Here is a 20,628-nt window from a genome sequence, read left to right on the forward strand (position 1 = left end):
GAGGGTGACACGTACCTTGGCGTTGTAGGCTATGTAATGCTTGGCCAGTGCTTCTGGGGTGTGCATCCATGATTTATCTGAAATAATAAACAGCAAAAAAAAGAGCCTCAGTCTAACCAAAAAGTTACATCAGTGATAAACAATTTCCTAATATGTGACTAACATGATTCAATATAGTTGCAGAACCTGTCCACCCAAAACATTAACGCCAAGCACTATGGGCTGTTTTCCAGGACACATTAAACCCTGTTCTGGATTAAAATGAAATCCGAATGGAGATTTTCTATACAAAAATCAGTTTAGCCAAGTACTAGGCTTAATCTGTCTCTGGAAAACAGGCCCTTAATGTGCCAAACGATTATGACTGCATGAACATTTTACTAGCACACAAAAAAAAAGTTATTTGGGATGTCCGGGTGGCTTGGCGGTCTATTCCATTGCCTACCAACACAGGGATCATGGGTTCGAATCCCCATGTTACCTCTGGCTTAATCGGGTGTCGCTACAGACAAAAGTGGACGTGTCTACGGGTGAGAAGCCGGACGTGGGTATGTGTCCTGGTTGCTGCACTAGCGCCTCCTCTGATCAGTCGGGGCGCCTGTGCAGGGGGACTGGGGGGAATAGCGTGATCCTCCCGCGTGCTACGTCCCCCTGGCGAAACTCCTCACTGTCAGGTGAAAAGAAACAGCGGGCGACTCCACATGTATGAGAGGAGGCATGTGTTAGTCTGCAGCCCTCCCCGGATTGGCAGGGGGGGCGGAGGAGCAACCGGTACAGCTTGGAAGAGTGGGGTAGTTGGCCATGCACAATTGGGGACAAAAAAGAAGGGGAGGGGGGTCTAAAAAAAACAAAAAACAAGTTATTTGTTGGCTATTAATGGAGTCTTAAAATGATGTTTATTGTTGTCTGAGAGTATGGTCAGGATGTGCATATGACCAAGTCAATCAAAAAAGCAGATCCAGTAAACAAACACTAAATTGTGACTTGAGTCACAATGGTTTCTAGACACCCGGGCTGACTTTTGCCTAGTTGTAAATCATCTGGGTTCAGAACTGTTGAGATGCTAATGAGCTGTTCAAAAAGCCAGTGAGTATCATCGAATGACGGCTGAGCGGCTGCTGGATGTCACAGATTCCATAGTGTTCAAGAACAAATATTGCGGATAAACACAACAGGTCTTTAAAGAGAGGTCATTAAATGTCTAGGAGTGCTACCATCAGCTCAGGTTGTGTAGTTCAACAAAGATTTTCTTTCAACAGCTACTGATAGAGGATTTTTTTTCTTCTTTTCATTTCACAAATGGCTCACAGCCATGTTAATGGATCTTGAAAGATGCAAAACTGTGACCTTGAGGCACTCAACTTTCTCTGGGTGGGTTTTTCTAATCGAAGATTCACGAGGTGCAAACGGCACACCACGTCTCTAAGATGTCCTCCTCATGGAGAGGCTAATGACTTTGTGGATTGTTGATGTCGCTGGCTAAGTGGCTTGACAAATTCAATGTCTATTCTAATTAATGTTGACTTGGTGTTCCACACTTTATTTAGTGCGGCTGCTTTGGTTCGTTGGTCTATTTCATTTTGATTTAAAAGCTCTCTGCATGGGCAGTGAAATATGTAATTTGCGGCGATATTTTTGATAGCAGGATTTTCGTGTTTTAAGATATTTTGAGTCCTTTCTAGAAGTGTATCTCAAACGTACTGATGTAACTAAGCCCTGTTGACTATGTAAACTTTAATTGCAAAAGCAATTATTGATAAACTGTCAAGTAAAGTCATAAGGTCATCTCCCTATGACCTGCCCCACTCTTTATGCTATTTCACCAAGACAAAACTAACAAGAAATGTCACCAGTGATATATGGAGACAGGAGAATATCGCCAACCTGTGGTGTAGACAGAAATCACAGCGTGGGTAGACACAGAAAATCAGGTGGGCCTAGCCCGTCCAAGACCAATCATACTTAATAGATTCTGAAACGAATATATTAATCAAAATAGGCCATTACAACTATACTTGTCTGAATGCACCACAGTTAAATCATACATAAGGCTTATATATCATCAGAGGTAGTGTTACAAGCACCAAGACGAACATTAACACCGTATCATAGCCTGGCACAGCGGCCACATATTCACAAACACACACACACACACACACACACACGCAGCTGACAGATGCAACAGCATTATTAATCAAGCGTATGGATAGAGGTACACACAGGGCCGCCGACACCGGGCGAGCACCGGGTCAGTTGTCCTGGGCTCTGGGTCAAGGAAGGGTCCAACTCAGACAGCTCCCGCAGCCGCCGCTCCATCAGCCCTCTGAAAGCATGACAATGGACACCTTATAGCACCACTGGAGCAGGGGAACCTGCGCGAGCCCAGTCAGGACTGAGATCCAGACTGGAAAAGAGGTTTACATACGCACCGCCTATGTTTGGGCTGTTTAAGGTCCCAGTAGGTACTTTTTTCAATGTAAATCTGACGTTCGGATCATTAAATAACAAGTTTGTTATCAATTTTTCATGCACAACTTCAAAGCAATAACGTTGGGATTTGGGAATGATAGCATGACTCCAATATGACTGAATTTGGTGATGGGGCTACCCTTTTAATTATCCTATATTTTGATTAATAGTGTGTGGGAGAGGATGCTAAGATTTTGATTGGGAGTGACGAAGAAGGACAGGATTAGGAATGAGTATATTAGAGGGACAGCTCAGGTTGGACGGTTTGGAGACAAAGCAAGAGAGGCGAGACTGAGATGGCTTGGACATGTGTGGAGGAGAGATGCGGGGTATACTGGAAGGAGGATGCTGAATATGGAGCTGCCAGGGAAGAGGAAAAGAGGAAGGCCAAAGAGGAGGTTTATGGATGTGGTGAGGGAGGACATGCAGGTGGCTGGTGTGACAGAGGAAGATGCAGAGGACAGGAAGAGATGGAAACGGATGATCTGCTGTGGCGACCCCTAACAGGAGCAGCCGAAAGTAGTTGTAGTTGTGTGTGGGAAAGGAGAGCGCTTTTGCCATATTCAAATGGAACAAGCGTTGTGTGTGCATTGTGGCCAGTCAAAGAAGGTTGAATCAGTTCATCTGGATACAAGTTTATTGACCGATACGTTTCATCACTCAGCTAAGGGACATTTTCAGTCTAAACTGACTGCAGGTATCCCCGCCCCTTACAAGCGATACAGTACAATACAGTGGCTAACGACCGAAACCAACGACCAGTTTCATATGCAAATATGGATGTGACCTTTAACTAGAGTTTCAAAGGCCATGTGTACTATTCACAGAGGATTAGGGAATGTTGCAATCACAGCATTGTAAGATGGCAACAGATGCATAACGACCGATACATCTGTCTGATACATCTGTCGCCATTTTAAAATGCTGTGATTGCAATACAAATACAGTCAAGAGACTTGTGCGCAGTCGGGATGGGGTTGCCTTTGGAGATCAACTTGTCCTGGGCACGAGCAAGACACACTTGATATATATAAATCTCTCTCTCTCGCTCCGCTCTCTCTCTCTCTCTCTCACACACACACACACACACACACACAGCGTTGTGCATGCACACATTGAATGTGCATGTGTTTTTGGTGAATGGTGAACCGAAGCTATCCGTTTGCAACTAATGAATGTGAACGACACTCACGTGCTGTGTTTTACGACACGTGGCATGGCTAGTGCAACCGGCAGTTCGCAGATGCAGCTACCGGTACTGCTGAGGCAAGTTCATATGAATATTTGAAGGAGTTTCGTGTACAAATCAGTACGGATTCCAAGGGGAAAAAAAAGTCACATATTTATGCAAATTGTGCCCGCCGGGTCTGGAAAAAAAAAGCCCAAACATCAGCCACATCGGCAATGCATTTGAAATGACATAGCGAGTTGAAGCATCCAACCATCGGAATAGCTCATTAAAAAAAAAATAAAAAAAAATGGGAAGAAATTGACATCCACTAGTTCATTTTTGGGACTGTGAACTTGGTTACAATTTTTAAATTGTGAACTATGAACATGAACTAGTTCATATTAATCTGTGAATTGAAGTTTGAGTTAGCTCTTGTGAAGTGTAAACTTGCACAACACTACACACACACGCACACATGGCAGACGCCGCAACATCAACATTAAATCCAGTTGTACACCCAACAAAAACTATACCCAGTAAACAATAACACTGAAATAGGCAGTCTGAAACTGTACATGAGCTTACTCTGGATGATTACAGCAGGGGACGACGGGGCTTGGTGTGGGTGTTGAGTTGAGAATGATGCCTATACTTGAGCTGAATTCTCTTCCTATTGCTCCTCACGTCTTCTTAAGCAAACTGTTTTGTTTAGCCATGATTTTTATCTTAACCTACATTACAAGCCGCTAGCTAGCGGAAAGTAGGCCTCTATTCCTCTGTGCAATGTGCAGACTGTACACTGAGTGAAAGAGGAGGGGCTGCTCACTATCTGGCATGTGCAAATTGCACTGCCGCTCAAAAACTCTTACTACTGCGATAACTGAAATAATTGACTGCTATTCACTATTTGGCCCAGCAAAAAAAAGGAATCCTTCTGATTGGGTGAGCCCCAGTGCCAAGTGGGCGGGCCCAGGCCCACCTAGGTCCACCCACAGCTACGCGACTGTCTCCAACCATAGTACAGATACTGATTAGTACTATGTAACCAAACTCCATGGTCCAGATGGATAATATAACAATTTATTAAGAGAGAAAAGTTGTGTTTTTTTAACTTTAAACAAAAGATAATAATTTGAAGTAATGCTGGAACTTCACTTATTTATTGCTAATCTTGAATTGTATTACACATTTTGACTGTGATTTGAAATCTATATGTTGTATGTTTTAATTTTTAAGCATGTGTAATGTGCAACATAATGAATTATATATTTTACTCACATCAGCACTAACATCAAGACACACAGACGCTCTCTCTCTCTCTCTCTCTCTCTCTCTCTCTCTCTCTCTCTCTCTCTCTCTCTCTCACACACACACGCACAGTCTCTCTCTCACACTCACACACAAAGACTAGACCTATATTTCATTTTTTCCATCAGCAGCCTAATACAGTTGGTGCTCTTTTCTTCAATTTGAATTAAATCCTACATTTTTTCCAGTTGCAGTATATCCAGCAGATATGCAGCAGCACCACCATCATCATCCACAGCAAGCTTCTCATCAAAACTGCAATCAATTTCCTGGTAGGTCTGTGGGTGCAACGGTTGATGGAGGGATGATGTATCTCCACCTCTCCAAGAAGACAGCACTAAGCAACTGTAAATTCTGACTCCAAGAATGAGAGACGTGACGGGGAGAGGGCCAGCAGGTAGACTGACATTTTTTTCTAGGTGTCAGCACACACTGTTCTGATTAATGGGAACGCGGTGTAGAGGGGCACCACACCGCATCTCGCTCTCACACTCTCTTGCTCCACTGTATAAAATGGCCACTAAAAAAGAGCACAGAAAAGAAGGGAATGACATAAGGGGCCACTGGTGTTGCACCCGTGGGGAAATAAACTCGATGTGTAAGGATGAGTCTGCACTTGAAGGTCAGTCTGTGCGTGTTTGACACCTCTGGGGCTAGGATGACAGCTGGAGGGTGTTGCATGTTTTGTGGAGCGACTCAGCTGATGTAAAATAGAGGAAGTGACAGCCTGTGAAGTCTCAATGATTCTCTGTCACACTACAGTGTACTGGAAAAATGCTACCAAGAAGATGAGTATGTTGCATCTCAGTGCACCCCTGAGAGACTTAACTGTGCAGAGTTCACCAATTAGAACATGCCGAGGCATTAAAGCCACATAGCCCTCATATTTGCTACACTCGTGCCTTTGTCATTTTGCCAGTGAAAACTGAGGTAAGACTTCTTAACTGCCTGAATGTTGAGTTTCCACATTTATGTCAATTGAGTTTTCACTACCCGATTATTTATAGAAAAATCAAAACTGGGCAATTGCTGTAGCCAATCTTTTTATTTATTTATTTATAACAGGAAATCAAATGGCCAGTTAAACTCACATTTGTCTCACTTGAAAACCTGGCTGATCGATTAGTGGGTCTGGGAACTGGTGCTTAAAATATTGCTACCAGTATTTCAAGGCCCCCTGGCATCCATTCTAATTAAACTGAGTAGACAAATATTAATGGCTGATCATTTGGCGAGTGAAAACAATGAGTAACCTCTAACTTGCAATCAAGAATCATTAAGGGGCAATATAAGATTAAATAAGCTATGCTGTAGTGATGACCTTTACCTTCAGGTCCTAACCACTAAAAAACAAAAATTGTGAGTAAAGAACTCCTGGTGTAACTGGGCGTCCGGGTGGTGTGGCGGTCTATTCTGTTGCCTACCAACACGCAGATCACCAGTTCGAATCCCCATGTTACCTCCGGCTTGGTCGGGCATCCCTACAGACACAATTGGCCGTGTCTGTGGGTGGGAAGCCGGACATGGGTATGTGTCCTGGTCACTGCATTAGCGCCTCCTCTGGTCGGTCAGGGCGCCTGTTCGGGGGGGAAGGAGGTGTGTGATCCTCCCACGCACTACATCCCCCTGGAGAAATGCCTCACTGTCAGGGGAAAAGAAGTGGCTGTCGACTCCATATGTATCGGGGGAGTCAAGTGGTAGTCTCCAGCCTTCCCCGGATCGGCAGAGGGGGTGGAGCAGCAACCGGGATGACTCGTAAGAGTGGGGTACTTGGCCAGATACAACTGGGGAGAAAAAGGGGTGGGGGTGGGGAATCTATTGAAAGGCTATGTTTTTGAGAAGAAGAAAAAAAGACCATGGTCTTCCATAATGATCTACATACTGTGTGCTTGCATTCAATTGGAATTTATTGACAGCTTGATCTATCAGACCTAAATCAAAATTGAAAAACATTCCTCATCTAACAGCCAAAAGCTGTCTTTCCAGTTTCTCTAATCCTTCTTTGATTGTTGTGGACCAGGTTCAACAGTGAAAGCAAACATTGTAATGTTCCTTCATAACAGCTGTTCTAGAGATCATTCTTCGATCTCAATGGAACGAGCACTGAAAGAAAATTCAAAAGGATCTGCTCATTCAAAAGCCCCCTCCTAATTTAGGCACTCTTTGACCTCTGACAGGGCTAACAAGTGGGTGAAGGAAAACGTGTGGAGGAACAGAGTGATGTGGGGTTTTTTTTTTCAAATGCAGCAAAGGTACACTGCATAATGTTGAGTATTTCTCCATAGAGAGCACCTGATAGAAAAAAAATGTACGTGTCCAACTGTTCAGACAATAAATTACATTATTTTCATCTTCCACTTTGGAAGTGTTATGGAGGCTCTGCTATGCCTGATCGCTGAGAACTCTTTTAGGTCATTGCCTTTTAGACCTTGAGTGCTGAGCTGTGCTCTCAGTGTAGAGATGTCAGCATGTACAATTTTTCTGTGGCCACACGATGTGGGCAGGCAATAGCTTAATTCACCGCAGCGTTCAATCAATGACTGACAATGAATTTGCTGGGCATGCAGAGTTCTCCATCATGCAGTTTGTTGCTTTGCGGAACAGCATTTCAAATGGGCTCCAAGCAGGAATTACCCTCGACACAGATCTGGGCACAGGGAAAACTATACCGGTAGGTAGATCGAATAAGGTTGAAGCAGTTCATCTGGATACAACGTTTGTTGACCGATACATTTCATCACTCAACTAAGTGACATCTTAAGTCTAAACTGACTGCAGGTATCCCCACCCTTATAAACAATACAGTACAACACAGTTGCATAGCGACCGAAACCAACGGCCAGTGGAGAAGGACAACATCTGCCTAAGCGTAAACCAGTGGTGATTCCGTACGTGGTGGGAGTATTGGGAAAGTTGAGATGTGTATTTTCCAAACACCGCGTCTCAGTCGCTTTCAAACCCCAAAACATGCTGTGCCAGAAGTTGGTCCACCCCAAAGATCGGCTCCCCGAGCACGAGCAGAGCAACATAGTGTACATGGTTAAGTGCCAGGAGGACTGCCATGACTTATACGTTGGGGAAAATAAACAGATGTTGGCCAACAGAATGGCACAACACATCAGGCCAGAACTCCACAGTCTACACCCATCTACAGGCCAGTGGCCACTCTTTCAGGGATGAGGATGTGTACATCCTTGACAGGGAGGAACGCTGGTTTGAATGGGGAGTCGAAGAGGCCGTCTATGTGGAGATTACATCTGTCACCATCTTACAATGCTTTGATTGCAAACATTTCCTAATCCTCTAGTAAATGGTCACACTCATATTTGCATATGAAACTGGTCGTTGGTTTTGGTCGTTATGCGACTGTATTGTACTGTATTGTTTATAAGGGTGGGGATACCTGCAGTCAGTTTAAACTGAAGAAGTTACTTAGTTGAGTGATGAAACGTAATGTTGTATCCAGATTCAACCTTCTTTGATTTTCTTACATGGATCATTGAGCATGCATCAAGACACATACCGGTAGATCTGCGAGTCATAAGGTTTTACTGATTTTGGACCATGGCTCAGACACCAAAATTCATTCAGCAAGCAGTGTTCTTCCAGAGGCTGGAGAAAATGCAAAAGACATGAGCACTGTACTGACATTAAGGCTGGTTGACCTCTGAGAGATTCTAACTTGACCATAGCTCATAAATCATTCCCTGTCAAGAAGAGACACCCTTATCTATACCAGTGTTATGCTGAAGGTGGCCAGGACAGTTCAATGTGCATACAGCATGAGCCTATCTATAACTACGGTGGGTTGCTCAGGTGAGTTTGGACAATGCTAATGTGAAAACCACCAAATTCCTATTCAAGTACAGCTGGCTTCATAAAATCAAATAAATTCTTTACTAATTTAATTTATTTTTGGGTTGTTCTACCAAGGCATACTCTGCGACTCCTAATTTCACCAGACCAGCTTAAATGTATCAGCAGTAACACCGAACAAGCGCTCCCCCCTGACAGTCTGAAGCTGTAAACAGGATCTGGCAGGGAAGACCAAGATGAAGTCGACTGGAGCTGAAAATATAAGGAAAGTTGCAGCGAGTGAGACTGCTCAAACAATGCTCCGAATCTGTCAAACTCCAACAGAGTGTTAAAAATGACATTAGCTTACTAATCTTCTTAGCAAGCCAGGTAGGGCATATTATTTGGGACTTTGGTAAACATAATCCAAATAGGAAAATCCACAAAAAGCATGCACCAATTACAGTGGAATGATCAAACTAAACTGCATTTTTCATATGACTTTTTCATATGACTGCAAACCGGCAGTTTCAACAGTCATCCTGGCTGGCATTCACTCTCTTGGACAGCTAATTTATTTATTTATTTATTTTTTGGGAATATGTTGGATATATGTATTCTTGTAGTTTGGATATGTGTTTTTTGTCTTTGAATTGCACTGCTGGGGGAAACGATGGGCTTCCTCCGAGTGCTCCGGTTTCCTCCCACAGTCTAAAGACATACGAGCGTCAGATGAATCATCCGTACTAAATTGTCCCTAGGTGTGAATGTGTGTGTGTGTGTGTGTGTGTGTGTGTGTGTGTGTGTGTGTGTGTGTGTGTGTGTGTGTGTACATACACACAGGGTGTTGTGATGCGTCTAGTGCAGCAGTGTGTAGTTGGAGGGAAGGTGCATGTGTTCTTCCAACCCGCTTGTGTCCTTCCTGCCCTTAGCTTGCTGCCGCTGGCTGGCCTTTGTGGCGAATAGGGAAGCATCCTAGCATGTAAGCCTTCCCTTGCCAGTACATAGCCTCTCCTTCACCAAGACTCCTGCCAGGCCTCCCCGTGGCCACACGTGGTAACTGGGGTCTTGCGGCCCCAGGCTAACTTGGCAGGGGATCTCGGAGCAGCAGTGGGCCCCAGAGATATGGTGTGCAGGCCCACCCTGGTGGACACGCCCTGGCACCTATCAACCACTGCCCCGCTGCCTTGTGGGTGAGTCTGGAAGACATAAGGCTAAGGGAGCTTACCCCAACAGAAAAGCAAGCTGTGGCGGCACGCTTCGAGGCGGTTTCCGAAAAACTGGATTTCCGGCGGCCGCCTGCAGTTGTGTGGAGGTGTCGGTCGTCTAGGGATCCCCCTTGCCATCGGAACCATCTCCTCTACAATCAAGTCATGTGGCGTTGGGAGAAGCGCACCCCCCATGCCACTTTAAAAACCATCTCTGCACAGATATCTTCTGCTATCTGAGTCCTCAAAGGACCCACAAATAGAAGAAGATGGTCATCATCGGGCACGATGGACAACCAGCAAGCAAGCAATTGTGTGTGTGTGTGTGTCGGTGCTGTGATGGCGTGGTGGCCTGTCCAGGGTGTCTCCTCGCCTGCTGCCCAATGAGTGCTGGGCTCCAGCATCCTTGCAACCCTGAGAGAAGGATAAGTGGTTTGGATGATGGATGGATGGCCAAATCCACTGCTTTTTTGCCCAAATCAAGTTGCAGTACTAGGTGCCATTAAGTGGCTCAGTAGCTTAAAGTTCATACAGTTGTTTCAGGGTGCATTTTCAAATTAAACACTTGCTCAGCCGGTATTTATTAACTCTGGAAACGGTCAGCCAACATGGTCCGGAGGAAATCAAAAGGCCAATGTAACCTCTGAATGTAATTTTCCATGTGGGTGCCTAATTGATTTGATGCTCCATGATTGATAGAGGACATTTCCAGCTTATTTTGGGAATTGACATCCTACCCCATTCCATCATACTTTGTGACATCATTAAGGATATTAATTTCCATTAATTCAACTATTTTAAGATTGATTATCACTCTCTCTTTGGCACTACCAATTGAGTTATCCTATGCCTAAGACATGACCAACATGAAATCTCTCTCAGTGCAAATTATACCAGTGCCCCAACTTAGAAGAAAGCAAACATGCAGTTCAACACACTATGGTCATTGTAAAGTAATTTCTTACTATATCGAGGCCTACATTAGACTTTATCCATTGAAATTTGATACAGTGTGTTAGATACTGAAAAATGAACTAAAGTCTCATTGATAAATAAATGAATGAATAAATGATATAAGACAAAAGCAAAAAAAACAAAGTAAACCTGTAGTTCTCTCGCTACCGACAGTTAAAACAGATGTAATATGTTTCTATTATGTGAATAAAGACCATTAAAATAACTGACTTCTAAAAGAAGGCTCATGCTGTAAACGCCTGCTTAACTCTGGCAAACTTAAAATACAGACAAACACAGACCACATGAATTACATAGCCCCTCCACAGTTTAATTTGAAGTCACGTCCAAGACCACAGGGCACTAAACATAGGGGATGAAAATGACCACGTTCCCCCGGGTCAGTACCTGGTGGACGTGATCAAGTCCACAAAACATGTCTGGACATGGAGAAAAAGGAGTAGGTAAATCACGGGAATGGTCATATTGTCAGCGCTAACCTCCACATCCTCCGCCGCAGCCATCACAGGCGAGAGGCCCTATAGAAGCTGATTGGGAGCATGCCCCCCGCATCAAGCCACATGTGGCATACAAACTACGAGAAACACGTGATAACAATGCAATTCAGTCCCTCACAGCTTTCCTTGATAACACTGAGCGCCTATTTACAAAAAGAAAAAGAAGGAGAAACAAAAAGAAAAAAAGAAATGTGAATCTGCCTGACACTAGATACTGAAAAATGCCTGAAGTTCACGCAAACCATCCAACTCACAGCTAAGGCCACTGGCCTTTGGTATTGGCTGTCTGTTTGGACACCTTGGTCCTCTGTCACACTGCAAACCCATTCTTTCATCCATCCATCCATTATCTGAACCGCTTATCCTGCTCTCAGGGTCGCGGGGATGCTGGAGCCGATCCCAGCAGTCATTGGGCAGCAGGTGGGGAGACACCCTGGACAGGCCGCCAGGCCATCACACAGGGCCAACATACACACACACGCACACGCACACACACACACACACACACACACACATTCATACCTAGGGGCCTGTTCTTTCAGTTGTTTCAAAATAACGGATGAAGTATTTCCACTCAATGTTGAGACATTGGCCACACGGACAGAGTGAAAGAGCTCAGTTAGCTTGGTCATAAGCTGCAAACTACCTGTGCCAAAGGCCCATATTGATTAAACATTCATTTACCAGCAGCCATACCAACATGTAGCCTGGCTCTGCCAAATGACGGAAGCTAAAAAGTATGGGCTTGGCTAGTACATGGATGAGAGACCTCCTGGGAAAATTGAGTTGCTGCCAGAAGTGGTGTGGGTGGGCCCGTAGAGGGCAGTCTTCCCTCTGGTCCTAATAATAACAACAAATATCAAATCCCAACGCCCCAGTGCAGCAACAGGGACACTGTGCTGTAGGAGATGCCATCCTTCGCATGAGACATTCAACCAAGGTCCTGACTCACTATGGTCGTTAAAGATCCCATGGCACTTACTACAAAGAGTAGGGGGTTCCCTAGTGTCCTGACAAAATCCCCAACCTAGCGCTCTCCATCTGGCCATCTAATCATCCCCCATGTAACTGGCTCAACGATTCCTCCCTCTCCACCTCAAGCTGATGTGTGGTGAGCATTCTGGTGCAAAATGGCTGCCATGCATCACCCAGGTGGGTGCTACACATTGGTGGTGGTTGAAGTGAATTACCTCCTTCAATGTGAAGTGCTTTTGGTGTCTAGAAAAGCACTCTATAAATGTAATTATTATTATTATTTATATCTGCTGAGATGATGATACAGGTATGTATACAGGACTGCAAGTCCCACAACTGTTGGTGTAGCTTCATATTATAACTATCAATGGGAAGAGTCCGCGGTGGCGTAGCGGTCTAAGCATCGGCTTTGTGTCGATGCAGTTGCCCACTGGGGACTGGGGTTCGCGCCCCGGTCTCGTCAGATCCGACTATGGCCGGACGCGATGAAGCAGCAATCATTGGCAACGCTGTCTTCGGGAGGGGGGCGGAGTCGGCTTGTGTTCGTCATGTGAATCCGTCTCTGTGTGTGTCGGAAAAACAGTGGTTCGGCCTGGATTCGCCTTGTCACGAAAGTGGGGAGGCGCTTTCCTTCGAGACTGCCGGCCGGAGAGATGCAGTTGGCGAACGCATGCAATACGAGGGTGGGTGTTTGAATTAAAATAGGGATCAATTGGCCACTAAATTGGGAGAAAAAAGGGAAAAATCAGAAATAAATTTATAAAAAAAAAAAAAAAACTATCAATGGGGGTACATTGAATAAATCGCTAGTTGTAAGGTACTCTTTCATGTAACATGAAGCAATGAGACAAAATAAAACAAAAAACAATCAAAATGGTAGAAAAGCTGTGGCCTTTTTCTAGAGCTCCATGCATGACTTTCTCATCAGTGTCTACCAGTATAAACACAATGCAAGCGAGCCATGCGAGAAGCCAAAAAAGACAATAATATACTTCAAAATGAGTGTAATGCAGTTCAGAGAGAGATTATGGGCCCTACTGTGAGTAATTCAAAACCATGAAACCACTATAGTAAGTAGACTCTGTTTTAGCGATGTGAAGAACATCGTTTGTGTTACTATCAGCGGAAAATAAAGTGGTCTGTCTCAGATGTTTCCAGGGTACAGGATTGTTTCATCCATAATTGCAGTCAAATTTGCTGTGAAATTGAAAAAGCCATGTTTACGAAAGAATCCATTCATTGAATAATGAGGCAGAAAAGTATCTTACTAGGCTGATGTGAATTTATTCCGATTCAGTCAATAGAGTGGTCCAAATTCCTTCCCCGAGGTGCTAAAGCAAAACCAATTGTCTGACAAGTTCACTTAAAACATTGGTAGTAAAACATTGTTACATGAAAGGCATACCAACTAATTATGAGGGATGATTGCATATTTGCATTAAACAATTTTCTCTAGGTGCATTAGATTAACATAAGTCACACAGAGAAGATAAAAGAGAATCAATTGGACGACGAAAAATGTACAACTGTGCAACCTAGAGGATTAATAGCAACATGCTGGTTTTTCAATAAAGGAAATGAGATGATAAAGAGGCTCAGCTTCTGAAGAGCTCAGTGTAGTGTGATGAAGAGGTCAGGTGGTACTGGTCAGGGAGCCTTATACAACTACGAAGGAGGATAAAGGAACATGCAGAGGTCGAGAGAATGATGAACTCCATGCACACCAATGACTGCCATGTTTTGTATCATCGTGTGGAGTGCGGGGAGGTGTGTCGAAGGTGTCTGGCTGGGAGAGCTAGCACTGGATCAGCTGAGGGAGCTTGGTTTGCTGCTTCCGGTGCACCCAGGGACCACGGCCCTGCCCGGAGCTGTGCCCAAAGAGGAAACACCGAGGGTGGCCTGTCAGGATGCAGAAGCGGGGCAGGCTAAGCTAACTGCTAGTCCATGTAGACTGGCAGTTCCGACATTCATCCTGGCTGGCGTTCGTTGTATTGGACAGTGATTTTTTTTTTGTTTAGTTTGGATATATGTGTTAGTTTGGATATATTCAAGGGGGATATCTGTTGGATATATGTATTTTTGTAGTTTTTGGATATGTGTTTTTGTCTTTGTGTTGCACTGCTGTGGGCTGGGGGAAACGATATGTCGTTTCATTTCATGTACACAAGTACATGAAATGAAATGACAGATAAAGTGTTCCTGATTCCTGATGTATTTGCATGTTCGTGCTGTCTCATGAAAACCACCTATCAAAAGCATGGCAGAAAAAAAAAACCTCTAGTGAGAAAATTAACTGAGTTAAAACCAGCCTGTGCTATGCACCAAGGCCCATCTGTAGCTAGCGTTGCAGACATGAAACCTAGAAAGTTGCCTGAGGAGATGGGTGTCTGTTGGTGGCTAGATAGCCCTGGAGCTGGAGTTGTGTTTGGAGAGTCTGGGAGAAAGTCTGACCATCCCTGGGTAACAGAGCTTTAATGTCAGACTCACACCAGATGGTTGAATGGGCATGTCCTTTGTGGCTCCCCTTACAAACCAACAGGAGTGGACACTGTGTTCTAGCCAGTCTGGGGGCATTTTTTGGGGCAAAGTCAGTGCAAAGCAGTGAATGGCAAACAGCCTACTGCCTTTTTATTCGTCTGTCCCTTTCTCCAGAGACTTTTCAGGGACTAATTTATTTCTCAGCTAGCAAATGGGCTTTCATCTTGTGCATTGCTCCCCCGCATGAATTCCCCTTGCCAACTTGCCCTCACAAAGCAGGTGAGATATACGACTTCATATCAGCTTAAATTTACACAACAGAAAAAGCCTGGGTCAAAATGAAAACAGTGGAGCACCTTGGTGCAGAGGCGCATTTCAATATCATACAATCAAGAGTGTTTTCAGTTTGAGCTAAGGGGGATATGTGCCTCCTGTGATTACCATCTTTAGCTCTTAAAATAGAGGACTTGATGGTGTCACAACCTGGCTCAAAAGCATGTGATAAAAGAGGGAGACCAAACATAGTCTTCAAAATAATGCTAGATGTTTTAGTAAAATAAATTAAATAAGCAATATAACAGTGTGTGTCTGTCAGCAGGTCAGTATGTATGCAGTTTGTGTGTGTGTGTAACACAAAGTAAAAACAAATGACAATGTCAGTGGCCAGGCCAGGGGAAAAGAGAGAGAGAGAGAGAGAGAGAGAGAGAGAGAGAGAGAGAGAGAGAGAGAGAGAGAGAGAGAGAGCGAGAGCGAGAGAGAGAGCGAGAGAGAGAGGGGGGAGATCTTGCAGGTCTGATTTATAGCCTCCTCAGCCCAGCCTGCTCAGGTGTGTTGCATCTCTGACAAGGTCTTGGCTCCACCTATCAACTTGCTGGAGCAAAGGGAAAAAACACAGCCAACGAGGAAGGACAAGATAGAGCCAACCCTGAGGCGTCACAATGAGGACAGAGTGAATTAAGATACCCAAATATCATTTAAGCATGCAGCACCACCTGGGCCGCGGATACTTCTCAAATGCGGTCCAAAGCTTCTCCAGGTGTGTTGATTCATGCCAGGGGAGAGGACCAGATGGTGGTGAAACACATCATACTGCTGTGCAAACGGTAGCCTTAGCTCTGACCTAGCTCCCACGTTGGGCAGGATCACCTAAAGGCAGTCTGTGAACTGCACTGAGCCAATAAAAATGTTATTAGCATGCCGGGGTTGCACACCAAACATAGCACTAAACCTTACTAACTTAACACACTCAAGGGCACGTGCACACTCAGACACACACACACACGCACGCACACGCACACACACACACACATTTCCTCCACATTTTACTTGTCATGTGTGGACGTTGTGATAATGGTCTGTTTAGTTCCATTTTAGTGTGTGTATGGTGCTTGTCTTGATTTTATTCTTTTTTTTTTTTGCTCCATCAAATTATAGTAGCTTGTGATCAGTACACATTTTCTGCGTGCTTTTTTTTATAAATATATCGCTATGGAAAATGTGTATTTTAAGCTGTTATCTGTAATTTTTCATGTTAGAAAATGCCGCATTCGATGTTTGTTTTTTTCCCTGCTGGCATTTTCAGAGCAACAACCATTCAGTGTATTACTGTTTCACGATTGCTCCTCTTTGAGCTATTTTTCATTGGTGCAGGCGGTAAGTATTCATATGTAATGGTGCCCGCACAGGGAATGCATCAAGTCAGCCAAAAAAGGAAGAGAAGAAGAAGGGAGCTGAGCGTTGAACGCAGAAGTGAATGTGACAGGCACTAAAACAATTTGTTTGATTAAATTTTTTTATAAGGCTTGATATCGGTTGCTCAAGATGACTGTCAGATTTCTCCAAAATATGCACATTACTGCAGGATTATCTTGCTAGGGTTACACCAAAATCTGTGACCATCAGAAATTCTGACCTGTACATGAAACGCTTTTTGCACATTCAGGGTCATATCTGTTTCGAATGGAGCACTGAGATTTGCTGTATGAAAAAAAATAATAAGGATAACCACTTAAAATATTTGATTTATTTTAGTTTTACAGACAGAGAATTCTGCAAATGTCCCTTTACCCAGCACCTTCTGGAAAGTGTGTGTGGTCAGGTGTCAGAAATAAGAATTCTATCAGATTTTCCATTCATAGCTTTGTTTGTGACTGAGCAAACACAATGCTGGACATGCCCAAACAGATTCTCCAAAGTGAGAGCTGCATTCCCTGTCGTTTCATTTCATCTCTTAAATCACTCTCCGGCCTGCCACCACGACAAGCGACTGGTGTCAACATCAACATCTCCACACTGCCAGACCAAGACGGAGGCCCGAGTACGACGACAGAACATCAGACCATCGCTGTAGGCGACACGAGCATTACCGGGTCTAGTAAACCAAATTAAAGGTGGTGTGTGCTCACCTTTTTTCCTGTTGAAGGCTCGGTTCATAGTGGAAAACTTGCGTTTTTGTAGTCCCTTTTGAGCGTCTGCTGATATTCCACCTGGGGAGAAAAAAAAACAAACAAGGGGAACTAGGTTAGAACGGCTCCAAGCTCACTCAAGCCTTCACCTAGAGAAGAAAATGCCTAAAGACAAACAAACAAAACGTCAGACACGCCCCGCCCCCTCAGAGTGAGGCAACGTCTGTGGGTAGTCTGAGCGTCAAAACTCAGGCCAAAGAAAACTTAAGCCCCTCTGCACTACTCTTGTTTATTACTAAGGCCTATCCCATTCACCATCTGCGGAGGGTCGGCTACATCTCGTGGTGTTAGTTTGGGAGGAAAAAAGAAGTCACTGTCTTCATAGTTTTTCGGCAGGACATGTCAAATACTTTGATTAATAACAAAAAAAAACATCATATATGTAGTAGTAGTAGTAGTAGTATGTGTTTTTCCTCAACAGCACCGAGTAGCTTTACACAGTGAAATGTAAGATTGTGTACCATTATCCTCGGGAACATTCTGCAGCATTACATTTTAATCTTCCTAACAAAACTAGGTCATATGTCCCGTGCCCCCCCCCCCTTGCACAGTTCTTAGACCCGTAGTAGCGCTGTAACATGGGTACCCTGTGACATCGCAATGAGCAACCTGGCACCATGTTACATTTACAATTAAGTCAACATTACATATCAAATTACGAAGTCCATCTGAAGAAGAAGAAGAAGCAGAACAAGAAGAAGAAGAAGAAGAAGAAGACACATTGTTTGTCATTTGTCATTGTCTATACACACAAAAAAATTCCTACTCTGCATTTAACCCATCCTAGGTGCAGTGGACAGCCACTTCCAGCTTCCCAACATGCGCCTTCCCATTACTTGTCATATAATTCCAATGTTGAGCGCCTCAGAGGTAAAAAAAAGAAAAAAGAAAAAGAGGCAGCACACGCTGGTCTTCAGGATAAAGTTGACTTGTCTTAAATCACCATTTTTATTTTGCTCATGTCACTAAGCATGCTGATGTTTGTGGCCTCCACAGTGTTGGGCTCTTATGAAGGCCACTGCACCAAATGACTGCTAACACACTAAACAAAGTAAAGTTAAAAAAAAAGAGGTAAAAGAAACCACAATCCATCTGCAGACAAGCAGCAGACTCCATCTGTCCAAGGCATTAAATAGTTTGAAGAGATTTCAGAGATGTCATGTTTGTCAGCTCCAATTCCTCATTGAAGACTATAAACAGGGACATGGGGGGAGGGCCTTCACGTCAGAGTCATGATTAGAATCTCTTTTATTAGCCGACGTGAGTTTGCACAGTAAATTTCAAGAAAGCTGGCTGGTGGATACATACGATACATGATACATAAGGCATAACACAATATAAGCAAACCCCCCCCCTTTTTTTCTCCCCAGTAGTCAATTGTACTTGGCCAATTACCCCACTCTTCCGAGCCGTCCCGGTCACTGCTTCAGCCCCTTTGCCAACCCAGAGAGGGCTGTAGACTACCACATGCCTCCTCTGATACATGTGGAGTCGCCAGCCGCTTCTTTTCACCTGACAGTGAGGAGTTTCGCCAGGGGGACATAGCGCGTGGGAGGATCACATTATCCCCCCCCCCACCCACACCCCCGAAAATTCACCCCAACTGACCAGAGGAGGCGCAAGTGCAGCGACCGGGACACATACCCACATCCGGCTTCCCACCCGCAGACACGGCCAGTTGTGTCTGTAGGGATGCCCGACCAAGCCGGAGGTAACACAGGGTTTCGAACCGGCGATCCCTGTGTTGGTAGGCAACGGAATAGACTGCTACGCTACCTGGACGCCCATAAGCAGAATATTTTTGTTAGTATTCAAGAGAGTGAAGGGAATAAGGCAATACTAGGGGTCACAAGTTTCATCATGTTACGATAGTATATTGATTCTTTGGACAATGATATGATATTTGCTGATATCATAAAGTCTGCCATGATATGATTCTGATTTGATTCAATTCAGGGGCCTGCGATCAATATGAGACGATATCATATGCCCATTTAACACAACCAGTTACATTTATATCAACTCACAAAAAGCAACTAAAACATGATTTGACAACTTTATTATTGAGTTCTTCCAGACATTTAAATGAAAAGCAATCTAGTCTTTTTAATAAAAATAACAAAAATAGATTTCCTGCTGTTCACTATAAAGTGCCACATTTCTCATGTTCAAGTGTATTTTTTTTTATCAATTAAAGAACCCTTGATAGCCTTTCAATTATGAACATAAACCATGCCCATCTATTCTTCGTCACCTTGGATTTGCACGGCTCTATCCTTGTGCTCAGTGGTTTAGGGATATTGAGCTTTAACATTTTCACATCCGAGGCGTATCTTATAGATGATGATATGGATCGATGTTTTCACTTTGCATCAATGAGAATGGATCGTTGATAACTGAATCGATACATCGATCCAGATCGATGCATCATTGCACCCCTACTAGGTGCCTTTTCTGCACGGTGAGGAAAACACAGCTAATACGTATTTACATTTCCTAATTGAGCAGATACATTTATACAAAAGAGAATCAGCGATTAGAACATATGTTCATGTCAACCTACAGCACACAAGAGAGCACTGAATAGTAATCATATCGCAGCAGAGACGGCGTGTCACGTCAAGCGCAATTAGTGTTAGCGTACTACAAGTGGGTCACCATTATTGAAGTGAATAAAAGGAATTTCCGATCACAAACAGCTGTACAATGTCATAAATCAGCATCACAGCCATGCATCAGTGAATTACGGTAGGCCCTGAGAGAAGATGTTTTTTAGGCCTTTCCTGAATGAAGGAAGCGAGTGTGCATCCCTTATGAAAGATGGGCGTTCACTCCACCATCCTTCATCTGAGCCAACCTATGTTAGTGAAGCAGGCGGCAACCCGAGCAGACACCGCAGCATTATCTGATAGAAAAGAAAGGTAAAGCTGGGTGTCATTGACATAAGAGAAACCGTTTGGCGAGATGACTGAACTGAACAAGATGGTACGGAATATAAAAAAGAGTAGGCCGAGCAATGAGCCTTACAGCACTTCTGTAACCTGTTGGGGGGGGGTAAACACCCCATCCCTCAATATAATACGTGATATTACCTCCCTGTCAGGTACAACTGGATTCATATTTGCACTGTGCCGGCGGTGTCCGTCAGTGTCAACAGCAGATTCCAGTGATTCACTGTGTCAAATGTGCATCCATACTGATCAAGGAGGATGACAACTGATGACTTGGAGACGATTTGGACTGGGTTCTTCAGCAACTCTAACAAGAACAGTTTCAGTATGTGCAAA

At 44.1% G+C, this 20,628-nt stretch overlaps 1 protein-coding gene across 6 annotated transcripts in view; it reads right to left on the minus strand.

Moving 5' to 3' along the window:
- LOC130120534 (PTB domain-containing engulfment adapter protein 1) overlaps window positions 1-20,628 on the minus strand; it is a 112,044-nt gene that overhangs the window by 20,667 nt on the left and 70,749 nt on the right. For all 6 annotated transcript variants that reach the window (XM_056289110.1, XM_056289105.1, XM_056289111.1 and 3 more), the window contains 2 exons: window positions 17,282-17,362; window positions 16-77 (listed from right to left, as the gene is read on the minus strand). In XM_056289110.1, coding sequence (XP_056145085.1) covers window positions 16-77; window positions 17,282-17,309 — 90 coding nt within the window. In that variant the 5' untranslated portion in view covers window positions 17,310-17,362. The remainder of the gene's footprint in view (window positions 1-15; window positions 78-17,281; window positions 17,363-20,628) is intronic.

Source organism: Lampris incognitus, chromosome 11 (assembly GCF_029633865.1).
Source record: "Lampris incognitus isolate fLamInc1 chromosome 11, fLamInc1.hap2, whole genome shotgun sequence".
NCBI classification, from domain to species: Eukaryota; Metazoa; Chordata; class Actinopteri; order Lampriformes; family Lampridae; genus Lampris; species Lampris incognitus.